The 12,008-nt window shown below is 40.9% G+C and overlaps 1 protein-coding gene across 1 annotated transcript; it reads left to right on the top strand.

Moving 5' to 3' along the window:
* Nucleotides 1–9,415: 9,415 nt before the first annotated feature.
* On the top strand, nucleotides 9,416–11,602 carry inha (inhibin subunit alpha). Its single transcript, XM_056750898.1, has 2 exons — nucleotides 9,416–9,897; nucleotides 10,644–11,602. The coding sequence occupies exons 1-2, from the start codon at nucleotides 9,603–9,605 to the stop codon at nucleotides 11,384–11,386; spliced, it is 1,038 nt and encodes a 345-aa protein (XP_056606876.1). The 5' UTR covers nucleotides 9,416–9,602; the 3' UTR covers nucleotides 11,387–11,602.
* The last annotated feature ends 406 nt before the right edge of the window (nucleotides 11,603–12,008 follow it).

The following is a 12,008-nucleotide window of genomic DNA, read 5'->3' on the forward strand; positions in this document are numbered from 1 at the left end:
TTTCAGATCACGTACCACCTTTAATAAAATTGTTGTTCGAAATACCACCTAATGACCGCAGTATAAAATTACATGAATAAACACTCAGCTATATAGCTCTGAATCTTTAGCTTTCACCTCATCCTCCAATTCTAATGTTTTATTCATTATATAAACATTTTCATTTACCGGATGTTTTTAAACTAAAGAACAAGTTTCAAGCTAGTCAGCAAAAATAGTGGACACAAAATACTTTTCTGTAGTGTATGTAAATGATTTTTATGGGGGATTTATTAACTTTGTGGGGACTTGCAGAAAGATTACAAACCAATATTTAATACCAAGAATATTCCTATACTTAAATATCAAGAGAACAGCTTTTAACAAACAAAGACTCAGACTTTACTGTGGCAGATCTAGATGCAGACGCCCTATGAATTAGCTCTTACCTTGTACCTTGCCGTGTCCTCTTGTACCTTGCCGTGTCCTCTTGTACCTTGCCGTGTCCTCTTGTACCTTGCCGTGTCCTCTTGTACCTTGCCGTGTCCTCTTGTACCTTGCCATGTCCTCTTGTACCTTGCCTTGTCCTCCAAGTTCCTGTTACCACCGTCTCCAGTAGGTGTAGTTTTAGTTTGTGTATTATGTGTTTTTCTTAGTTTAGTGAGTCCGTGTCCTCTTTTAGTTAATAATATTTTGTTTTCCCCCTCGTGGGTTTTGTTTTGCCTTTTTGTAGTGTCTATTGTAAATAAAATATGGGTCTCGGTCCACTTTCATACGAACCAAAAAACAAAAAGTGATAATTTTCAACCTGAAATTAAATCGCACCAGAGTTAGTTTTAATCGAGCCAAACAGGGCATATGTGAACACACCCTAAAAGTGATACTTGAGACCAGCTTAGTAAAGCTGATGTAACTAATCTTCTGACCAAGTTTGCAAAACTGAAAGCACAGTTTGAAATTGTATGATAAACTTTTTTTGCAAAACTCTAAAGACAGGACTTTACATTAGACACAACATTCAAAAATAACAGCACTTGTTTCATTGGTAAAATACTGATATTAAAAATTCTGCACACATTTACCAACACCAAGTGTGTGAAAACACTTAAAACTTATTTGGTAAAATACTGATATTAAAAATTCTGCACACATTTAAAGACACCAAGTGTCTGTAAAAAAAAGTATTTGTATGTGGAAAGTAGGACAAAGATGTTGACTAGAGGATTGGGACGGCACAATTTTTGTTGACAATATCTTCAAATGTATTTGTTTTGTCTGTTACTGTCGATCACTTTGTCAAATACAAAGAAAAGAAAAAAATTCTGAACTTAATATACCGCACCCCCCTGCATTAATTTACAGTATAGTAAACATCTGTACTGAATACACATACATAGGTTACAGTATTTGTGTACATAAATGCAAGTGTGATTGCTATGACAAACTCCTGTGCATTTCACAGCACCCTGAACAAGAAAAAGACAGAAGAGAGAAGTGTTTGATTCCGAACCTCCCAGCTCCCGCACCAATTTACCCTCTGGTAAGAGGCTACGGGACTTGATCGAGAATGATAATGAAAACAATGGCTCCAGACCTCTACACAAGAAAACCAAGCATGCTTCTTTGAGAAGAATGTCCAGACCACTTCATCATCATTATTATGTATATCTAACACTGGGCAACAATCAAGTATTCTGTGTTATACACTCAGAGTTTAAATAGGGTCCAGGTTCAACTCTTTGAGGATTTAATAACTGTTTGGGGCCAACAGTAAACCAATTTACAGCCAGCACATTTTTTCATTACAAGAAAGATTAACACATTTTCCAAGTTTTAAACGAATACACAATTTTTTGGTTCCCACTCAAGACCTTAAACAAGGCCAAAGTGGCTTAAGATTTAGTCTAACGTTTTATCAGGCCTAGAAACAAAACAAATAAAACAAAGTCTCAATAGTCCTTCTGGCTTTTTTGTGCACTGAAAAAAGTGATTGAATTGAAAAAATTACGTCAGCTTGTTACAAGCAATTTTATGAGTTTTTTACAAATTATATTTATGGCTTGGTTCAAGATCAATTGGGATCAAGTGAAGGCTATTGTTAATCCTACAGTGTGAGATTTAAACAGTAGTAATAAAACACTAAAAAAATTGACTCAATTAGACATCAAGAATCAGAATCAGAATTTCAACAATAAAGAAAGCTTCATGCTGCAATGCTTTGAATCATTCTCAGGATATACACTTTTGATATCAGCAATTTAATTATTACGAGTATAAATAGTTATTCTTGATATAAATTATATAAATCTACTAGTAACAATTACTATTTTTGATATCAATAATTACATTTTCACTAGCAAAAATGTGAATTCTTAATATCAAGCATTACTGTAAGCAATTACTCGCAGAAATGTGTATTCTTGATATTAAAATTTTAATTTCAACCGTCAAAACGTAATTCTTGACTGCCATTCAAATTCAATTTCAGATATCAATGATTAATTTCTTACATGTTATAAGTCTTATTTCAGATGTCAGAAATGCAATTCTTACTAGTAAAAAACATATTTTCTTCTATCAACAATTATCTTGTTACTAGTAAAAATGTAAATTCCTTATATCAAGAAATACATTTTCACTAGTTGAAATACTCTTTCTTGATAACTGCAAATTAATTTTAGCATGTTGCATTTATGGCAAGCCAAATTAGCTTTCAATCATTCTCAGTTTATTAATTTTGTAAGTCAAGAATTCAATTTTTACTAGTAAAAATAATAATTCTTGATATCAAGAATAACATTTCTACTAAGAATTACTATTTTTGATATCAGTAATTACATTTTCATTAGTAAAAATGTGAATTCTTGATATCAACAATGACATCATAACTCACAGAAATGTTTTTACTTGATATCAAAAAAAAATGTTTCAACTAGTAAAAAATGTAATTCTTGATATCTGTAATTGCATTTTAACATGTTGCATTTATGGCAAACCAAATTAGCTTTCAATCATTCTCAGTTTATAAATTTTTTATGTCAAGAATTCAATTTGCCTTGCACACACTCTTGACCAGACCCATGTGCTCTCTGTCATTCGGGCCAAGGAGAGGAGGCTGGTGGGATCTTCAGAAACAGAACCACTGCTAAGGACTGTTCCTTGACTTTATAATGATTTCTGCTTTATTCTGCTTGTGTTGCTGCTGCTGTGACAATTACATTAATTGCAAATTATTAATAAAGGAAAGGCTTGTACAGCAGCAACAGCAGATGGGAAGGCCTACACGGAAGCTCCTTCAGGAGGTATAGTCTCGCTGGAACAGCACTTTTCAAATGCTGCACCATCTGGTGGAGCTCAAAGAGCCAAGGATGCAGCTCTAGCCAGTCTTGTTACGGAGATACCCCCACTGAGCTCTGATGAATTTACCTCTGTCTGTGAGTTCATGCCTTTCATTGCTTTCTGCCTTTAATGATGCCACCGTGTGTTTAATTGGTTTAGGTTCAAAGCGATAGGATTTTTCGGCCCTACATAAGCCAAAGAGGCCATAAAAAGGCTTACATCAGAGTGTGCTGCCATGATTGGCTATGCAGCTCAACCATCCGCTTCACAGCCATTGACATCAGGACAGCCGTCAACATCACAGGGAGCTGAACTTGTAAACTCCAACTAATGAAGTCTTTGTATTATTCTCAGGTAACAGACTGTGGTGTCATTTGGATGACAGTATGATGGAGTCAAGAAGCAGGCACAACCTTACAGCAAATGCTAGGCCGACTTTTGAAGTCCAGCGGTATCTTGTCGAACCAAATATTGGGCAGTTGGAGGACTCACTTCAGTACTTGGATTAACAGAAGATTATATATCAGCATCTCTATCGGCTTGCAGGAGGAAAAAAATCGCCTTAGCCCTAAAACATTTGAGAAAATAATATTCTGGAATTATAACTCATAAAGTATATCCTCTTCATTATTTTCCTGGTTGCACAAGGATAATCACAGTCCTCTGCCAAGTTACACAAACACATTCACTGCCCTCGGCTCAGTAAACCCAGACATTTATCACTTTTAGAATAATAATATTCCCCTATACCCTATAAAAGAATAACTTCGCCTATTATGACCACATAATTGATTTACACACATTTAATAGCCCCATTCATTTACACAGTTATGTTACACAATCACTACATACCACCAAATAATATATTTCTAAGCCTTAACTGGCGAAAGCTACGGTGTATCACAGATCACATCAGGCACCTGTAATGTAACAGCTTGTGTTACAATCTTTGACCACCAGATGATATTGTGAGCAAATGAACCCTCGAGAAATTAACCCTTTTGTGAACCACTTGGCTAAAAAGCTTTAATGCTTCATGACGCTTTATCTCACCACCACTAATTTATTGTAATCATATGGCGAGATTTTGCACCATTCCGGCCGTAGTAGTATCCCTTCTAGCAACTTTTGTCAATCACTTCTTCTGATGTAAACAACTCTCTGTCTCAACCTCTTGCATAGGTAACTGCCCTCTACTGTTAACCATGGTAATGTACCGAATACACATGAGTTTCTTTGTGGTCAAATTTACTATAGAAAATGATAATAAAAAAATACTATTTAAGTGGGTTATATTTATAATTAGATATCACCGACGTAGTTGACCTAATAAAGACTTAAAAAATACTTATTGCATTGAACACAGGTTTGAAGAGTATTTATGAAACCTTTGACACAGTAGCAACCCTTGCTCTTATAGACACGCACACATATAACCTTTAGATACGATGCAAATTAATTATAGTCTTTACCATTGTTGGGTATATGTTACCTCGAAATGTTGTAGTTAGTAATTACATCACTCACATAAAATAACCTACTAAAGCACAACTGTCCACATTGACTATAGAAATAATAAAAAAGTAGGCCATATTAGGATTAATCTAAATCCATCCATCCAGCCATCCATTTTCTTCCGCTTATACTGGGCCGGGTCGCGGGGGCAGCAGTCTAAGCAGGGATGCCCAGACTTCCCTGTCCCTAGACACTTCCTCCAGCTCTTCCGGGGGACACCGAGGCATTCCCAGGCCAGCCGGGAGACATAGTCCCTCCAGCATGTCCTAGGTCTTCCCCCGGGGTCTCTTACCGGTGGGACATGCCCGGAACACCTTCCCGGGAAGACGTCCAGGGGGCTTCTCACCCTATCTCAAAGGGATCACCCAGCCACTCTGCAGAGAAAGCTCATTTTGGCCGCCTGTATTCTGGATCATGTCCTTTCGGCCATGACCCACGGCTCATGACCATAGGTGAGAGTAGGAACTTAGATTGACCGGTAAATTGAGAGATTCGCCTTGTGGCTCAGCTCCTTCTTCACCACGACGGACCAGTGGAGCGAAAGCATTACTGCAGAAGCTGCACCGATCTGTCTGTCAATCTCCCGTTCCATCCTTCCCTCACTCATGAACAAGACCCCCAGATACTTGAACTCCTCCACTTGAGGCAGGAACTCTCCACCCACCTGAAGTGGGCAAGCCACCCTTTTCCGACTGAGAACCATGGCCTCAGATTTGGAGGTGCTGATTCTCATCCCAGCCGCCTCACACTCGGCTGCAAACCGTCCCAGCATTTGCTGAAGGTCCTGGTCTGATGGGGCCAGCACGACGACATCATCCGCAAAGAGAAGAGATGAAATCGTGTGGTCCCCAAACACGACACCCTCCCGCCCCTGGCTGCGCCTAGAAATTCTGTCCATAAAAATTATGAACAGAACCGGCGACAGAGGGCAGCCCTGCTGGAGTCCAACATGCACCGGGAACAAGTCTGACTTACTGCCGGCAATGCAAACCAAGCTCCTGCTCCGTCCTGAATCCCATTCTCCCAGAGCACCATCCACAAGATGCCGCGAGGGACACAGTCGAATGCCTTCTCCAAATCCACAAAACACATGTGGATTGGTTGGACAAACTCCCATGAACTCTCCAGCACCCTGGCGAGGGTATAGAGCTGGTCCAGTGTTCCACGACCGGGACGAAAACCACACTGTTCCTCCTAAATCCGAGGTTCAACCATCGGCCGGATTCTCCAGTACCCTGGCATAGACTTTCCCGGGGAGGCTGAGAAGTGTGATCCCCGGTAGTTGGAGCACACCCTCCGGTCCCCCTTCTTAAAAAGAGGGACCACCACCGCGGTCTGCCAGTCCAAAGGCACTGTCCCCGACCGCCACGCGGTGCTGCAGAGGCGTGTCAGCCAAGACAGCCCCACAACATCCAGAGACTTGAGGTACTCAGGGCGGATCTCATCCACCCCCGGAGACCTGCCACCGAGGAGTTTCTTGACTACCTCGGTGACTTCAGCCCGGGTGATGGACGAGTCCGCCTCCGATCCCTCAGCCTCTGCTTCCTCAATGGAAGATGGCAGGATTGAGGAGATCCTCGAAGTATTCCTTCCACTGCCCGATGATATCCCCGGTCGAGGTCAACAGCTGCCCCCCTCCACTGTAAACAGATGAAACAACCACAAAGTTGATCATCGACCTCCGGCCAAGGGTGTCCTGATGCCATGTGCACTGATGGACACCCTTATGCTTGAACATGGTGTTTGTTATGGACAAGCTGTAACTAGCACAGAAGTCCAATAACAGAACACCACTCGGGTTCAGATCAGGGGGGCCGTTCCTCCCAATCACGCCCCTCCAGGTCTCACTGTCATTGCCCACGTGGGCATTGAAGTCCCCCAGCAGAACGACGGAGTCCCCCGTCGGAGTGCTTTCCAGCACCCCTCCCAGAGAATCTACACTGCCGTTTGGTCCATAGATGCACACGACAGTGAGAGACCAATCCCTGACTCGAAGGCGCAGGGAAGCGACCCTCTCGTTCACTCCAACACATGGCGGCTGAGCTGGGGGGCTATGAGCAAACCCACACCAGCCCGCCGCCTCTCACCATGGGCAACTCCAGAGTGGTGAAGAGTCCATCCTCTCTCGAGGAGTGTGGTTCCAGAGCCCAAGCTGTGCGTAGAGGTGATCCCAACTTTTTCTAGTCGAAATCTCTGAACCTCTCGCACAATCTCAGGCTCCTTCCACGCCAGAGAGGTGACGTTCCATGTCCCTAGAGCTAGATTCCGAGTCCAGGGATCTGCCGCCAGATCCACAATGCACCGGCCCCTTACGGTCGCTCCAGCAGGTTGTGGGTCCACGGTAGGGTGGCCCCACGTCAATCCTTCGGGCTGAGCCCAGACGGACCCCATGGGGGTATTAACATGTTATATTGATATGTGCTGTCGTTGATATACAGTCCCCTGGTGTTTCCCACAGAATACACTGATGATAGAGCCATCATCCCCAGTTACACCATGGTGACCGTAAACAATTTTTTTAAGTAAAACATCACGTCTCTTTATAAGTTTCACATTTTCTGCAATGAACTTATCTCAATATAAGATCTGTACCTTGCTTGTTGTTTAGCTATTTTGCTTTTAAATATAAGTTGGTGGGTTTCTGTTTGCATTGTGTTAAGTGTGTGTAGTTTGTCTCTCTGGGTATGATGAGGTTCTGCCTGGCAATAATAAATCTCTTTGTTTTTCTTCCAGCAGCAAGTGAATGGTTCGTCATCGTCACTGGAGGAGATTTTCAAGGTACTGACATCCACTGAGCACCATAAAAAAATATGTTAACTTCATGTTTTTGTAGAAAAATGTGCCTGAAGCATTTCTATGTAAAAATTACAGACTGCATATCTGGCTGAGGCAAATGCATCAGAAGAGGAAAAAATAAAAGCTGTCATGTTCCAGTCCAGCAGCTTCTACTATTCCACGAAGTGAGTGTAAAAATATTTAAATTCTGAGCAGAATTTTCAAGCGCTCTTCATCACGACTCTCATCACTTACCAGTGAAACACTCAGGCTGGGTAGAGGCCTTCCAGCAAACTATGTGTGCCGTAACTGTGGCATCTCTGGTCATCATATCAGAAACTGCCACGGGTAGACACAGGTAACACATAACTAAACTGTGGACAGCATTTGTGTGTATGTTTTGTCATGAATGTAAGTGTCACTTGTGCCTTCACAGGATCAATCTTTTGTTGCTAGGAAGCGCATACGGAGAAGCCCAGGAATTCCTGTCAACTTCCTAATGGAGGTGGATGATGCCAACATGAAGGGAGTGATGCTGAGCAGCAGTGGAAAGCATGTCATTCCCATTATTAATGCGTGAGTTGACAAATTTCTTCTGTGTAGAGACCCCACTATAGTATGAACACACTTTTGCATTTGGTTGAGTATTGTGTGCTTGTTCTGTTCAGTGAGGCTTATGCAACTCAGAAGAAAGGAGTTCAGCCATCTCACCCCAGAACGAGTCCTCCTCATCGAGCTCAGATGAGAATCCAGTGCCTGATGCTTTTCTCTGTCAGATCTGTAAAATTAAAATATACATATCTAATGAAAATCGGCTGAATTTTATTGAAAAAAATATTTTTAAGTTTTTACATATTATATTTTACGATAGTAAAAAGGGCCCTGAGGGTTCTCTACTACTATTCCAAATGAAACACAAGAGCAGTTATTTTTAAATGTTGTGTTTGATCCAAAGACCTGTGTTTAGAGATCTGCAAAAAGTTTGTTACACAATTTCTAACGGAGTATGAACCCGAGAATGTGCTTGCAGTTTTGCAAACTTGGTCAGAAGATAAGTAACATCAGTGAATGGTTTCACTGAGCTGGTATTACCTTTGGTGATACAAATTTAAAAGCAGGATTACCGTTTTACAGTTTTCAAAAGGGCACATTTCTCAATACATTGGTGACTTGCAAAACTGCAATGAATTTATGTTCCTACAGATCTCTTATTTTGATTACAGAATGTAAAAAGAAACTGCTCATAAAAATAACTCTTTGATGTGCAGTCAGAATTATCTCATTTGTGTTTTGAATCCTTGTAGGTTTGCCCCACCTGCTGGGAGAGGAAGGAAAACATATAATAAACCCATTTGTATTGTTGTATGTCTCATATGTTGGTAACATGGTTCAAGTTTGATTTTTTTATTGTAAGCATTAGAGTCACTATGCACATGCTGGCAAACCACCAGACAGATATTAGCTTGTGCCAGGGTCAAACTTTGACACTATGTTCATAGAAAACAGGTGCCATTCATCCAAACCTTCACAGAGAACAATGAGAATGAATAAGGTTTGGTGGCTGGCACTGTGAATTGTCAGAAAAGAATATTCCAGTAAATAAAAATATACATTCAAGTCTGAAAAGTGGTGTCATTCAGACAGTAAATCTTCTTTTTGAAAAACACCCTGTCTTCAGACAAAGGAATTTTATGTTATATTGTAACAATTCCCCCCAAGGTCAGAAGAACAGAGAAGCAACTTTTAATCTCTAAAGTCTGTTATCTGCTGTCTACACTGATAGCATGAACCCAAACATTGCTTGCCATTTGGTGGATTGTAACAATATTGTGTAAAGGTTTTTGCTTCTTCCATGACACAGACCTAAAAGAGAGGCTTCACTTAAACTGAGCTTCACCATTGCTCAAAAAGCGAATGTGGAATTCTTCGAGAATCCACAAATTATTTGATTTGGTTCTATAGCTCTCAGTCTTTGATTGAAACCCCATTTGAGGATGTGGACCTGGACCAGATGTTTGTCTTTATTTGCTTGTGCCCTGATGCTAACTTCATTGGGACAGGCCTGTCAAGGAGATGAATTGCCTAGAGATATAGTGCTTGACTGGTTGAAAAGACAGATTTTGGAAGGTTTGGGAATAGATGAGCCTCCTTCGACTGTGCTGCAACTGCAACCCAGGCAGATGATGGACAGAGCTGTGCACCGCGTGCTTCCACGAAGGACCAGGGAAACGCAAGTGGAAAAGAGACACCGTCAAGAGTCATCGCAGTTAATTTTGTTTCCAAGCTCAGGTAAGTCTTGTACTCTGTTTCTGCAAAACCGTGTAGAAAACTTAAAGGTGCTGTGTATAATCTTTTAAGGATCTATTGACCGAAATGCAATGCTCGGCCTGATTTTGCCAAGTGGTGGATGTCCTCAGGACAACATACTTTGTTGACCAAAGTACAACATTTTTATAAATAAAACCTAAACACACACCAAAGTTTGGTGACCAAACCCCAACCCTAACCATAACTTACCCATAAAATCAGAGGAAAATGATAAGTGAAAAACAATGGTCTGGATGCACCTAATCCTGGTTGGGAGAATAAATTTAAAATAAACTGTGTACTTGTTTCTGAAACAGAGGTGTATTAAGACCTTGAAGCGTTACATACAGTGATGAGACCCTAGCATGGAATTCGCCATGTTGTTTGTACAGTAGCCTTAAACAGACAAACTTTTTCGTAAATATGTCATCTCCTTCGGCAAAGAAGCGGTAAAGATGTTATGAAAGATGTAATGTTTAAATGTATGACATAATAGAAAAAGGGCATAGCTAACAGGTGTTGCATAGTTAAACTTGATGACAGAATTTTCATTTTGGGGTGAACTATCCATTTTACCTAGAAAAAGTAAAAATTGCATTTGAAAGTTGAAATTGCTTAACTTATTTTGAAGTGTAAAATCATGTGTAAAGCAAAGTTTGTTGTACTTAAAAGTTTAAGTTTCAATTACAGTGTTGTTATTGAATACATTTCTGTTCTTGTTTTTCCAGAGTCTACATGCTTAGAAATGCCCGACCACTCGTCTGATGTTGCTACCGGTCCATTTACATTTTACTTTCAGCCTTCTCTGGACAGCCAGGAGTCCACCATCACTTCTGCCCAATTCTGGTTCTACGCAGGTGAGGCCATCGCTACCAGCAACGTCTCTGCCCCTCTCTTCATTCTCACCCCTAAACAGGAACTGCTCAGGGCATCTGAAAACCCCTTCAAACGCTGTCCTGATGGCTGGACCACCTATAAGTTGGATCGCCATCTCCACAATGCCATGGCTGGTGGCCCCTTCATGCTGCAGGTCCGCTGCACAGCCTGCAGCTGCTACGGTTCAGAAGAAGATAAAACTCCATTTCTCCATCTCCGCGTCCAGCCGAGCGGCCCAGATCGCTCCCGTAGAGCCCCAACGATCCCCTGGTCTCCATCTACTATCGAGAACCTCATGAGACCTGCTTCTGTGGACACTACCGCAGACTGCAGAAGAGAAGAGACAGAAATTGCCTTCGAAGACCTGGGATGGGAAAACTGGATTGTTCATCCTAAGGCTTTTACCTTCTACTATTGCCATGGCAACTGTTCCAGCACCGAGCGCATAACCACCCTACTTGGCATCAAGCAGTGTTGTGCTCCTGTTCATGACAGCATGAAGTCACTGCGTTTCACCACTACCTCAGACGGGGGATTTTCTTTCAAGTACGAGACTTTGCCAAACATCATCCCAGAGGAATGCCACTGCGTTTAATATTCTGGTTATGCTTAGATTTAAAACAGATGTTGGAGTAAGATTAATACAAGTCACTTTAGATAGCAGGTGTAGATATGAGCAGATAATAATAGATAACATCCATTTGTAGTCATGCTTTTAATGGAAATATTGTCTTTATGTTTTCAAATGTTAACTTTTATTAACATTTCAACTTTGTTATTCAAAAAAATAAAAGCTCATTTTTGTACTTTAGTGCAGCTATCATGTTTGTGACCGATCTTATTAGAGACACACTACCATCTCAAATATAGTGTGTGTTTGCAGTAAAACAGGACAAAATTAAACATGTAATTTCAAACTGACAGCTAATACCTAGAACCTATACTTACATTTCTTTTTCCCTTATGGGGAAACCAACCAATCATAGTCTTCAAATGACTGTGTCATACAATGGGGTTAGCCCCTCCTCTTCACTAAGATAAAAGTTTTTGTCTTTTCCTTGCTGAGTTGCTCTCAGATTGGTTCTGAATCGCTTTTAAGCTATGACTCCTATGTAGAAGTTTTTAAGAAAAATTAAGAGCTTTCTGAGAGGATTCTCAGAATCTTTAAGAATACAGCCCAGAATTTTACAGAAAAGTAGTCACACATCACACATACC

Source organism: Triplophysa dalaica, chromosome 6 (genome assembly GCF_015846415.1).
Source record: "Triplophysa dalaica isolate WHDGS20190420 chromosome 6, ASM1584641v1, whole genome shotgun sequence".
Taxonomy (NCBI): Eukaryota; Metazoa; Chordata; class Actinopteri; order Cypriniformes; family Nemacheilidae; genus Triplophysa; species Triplophysa dalaica.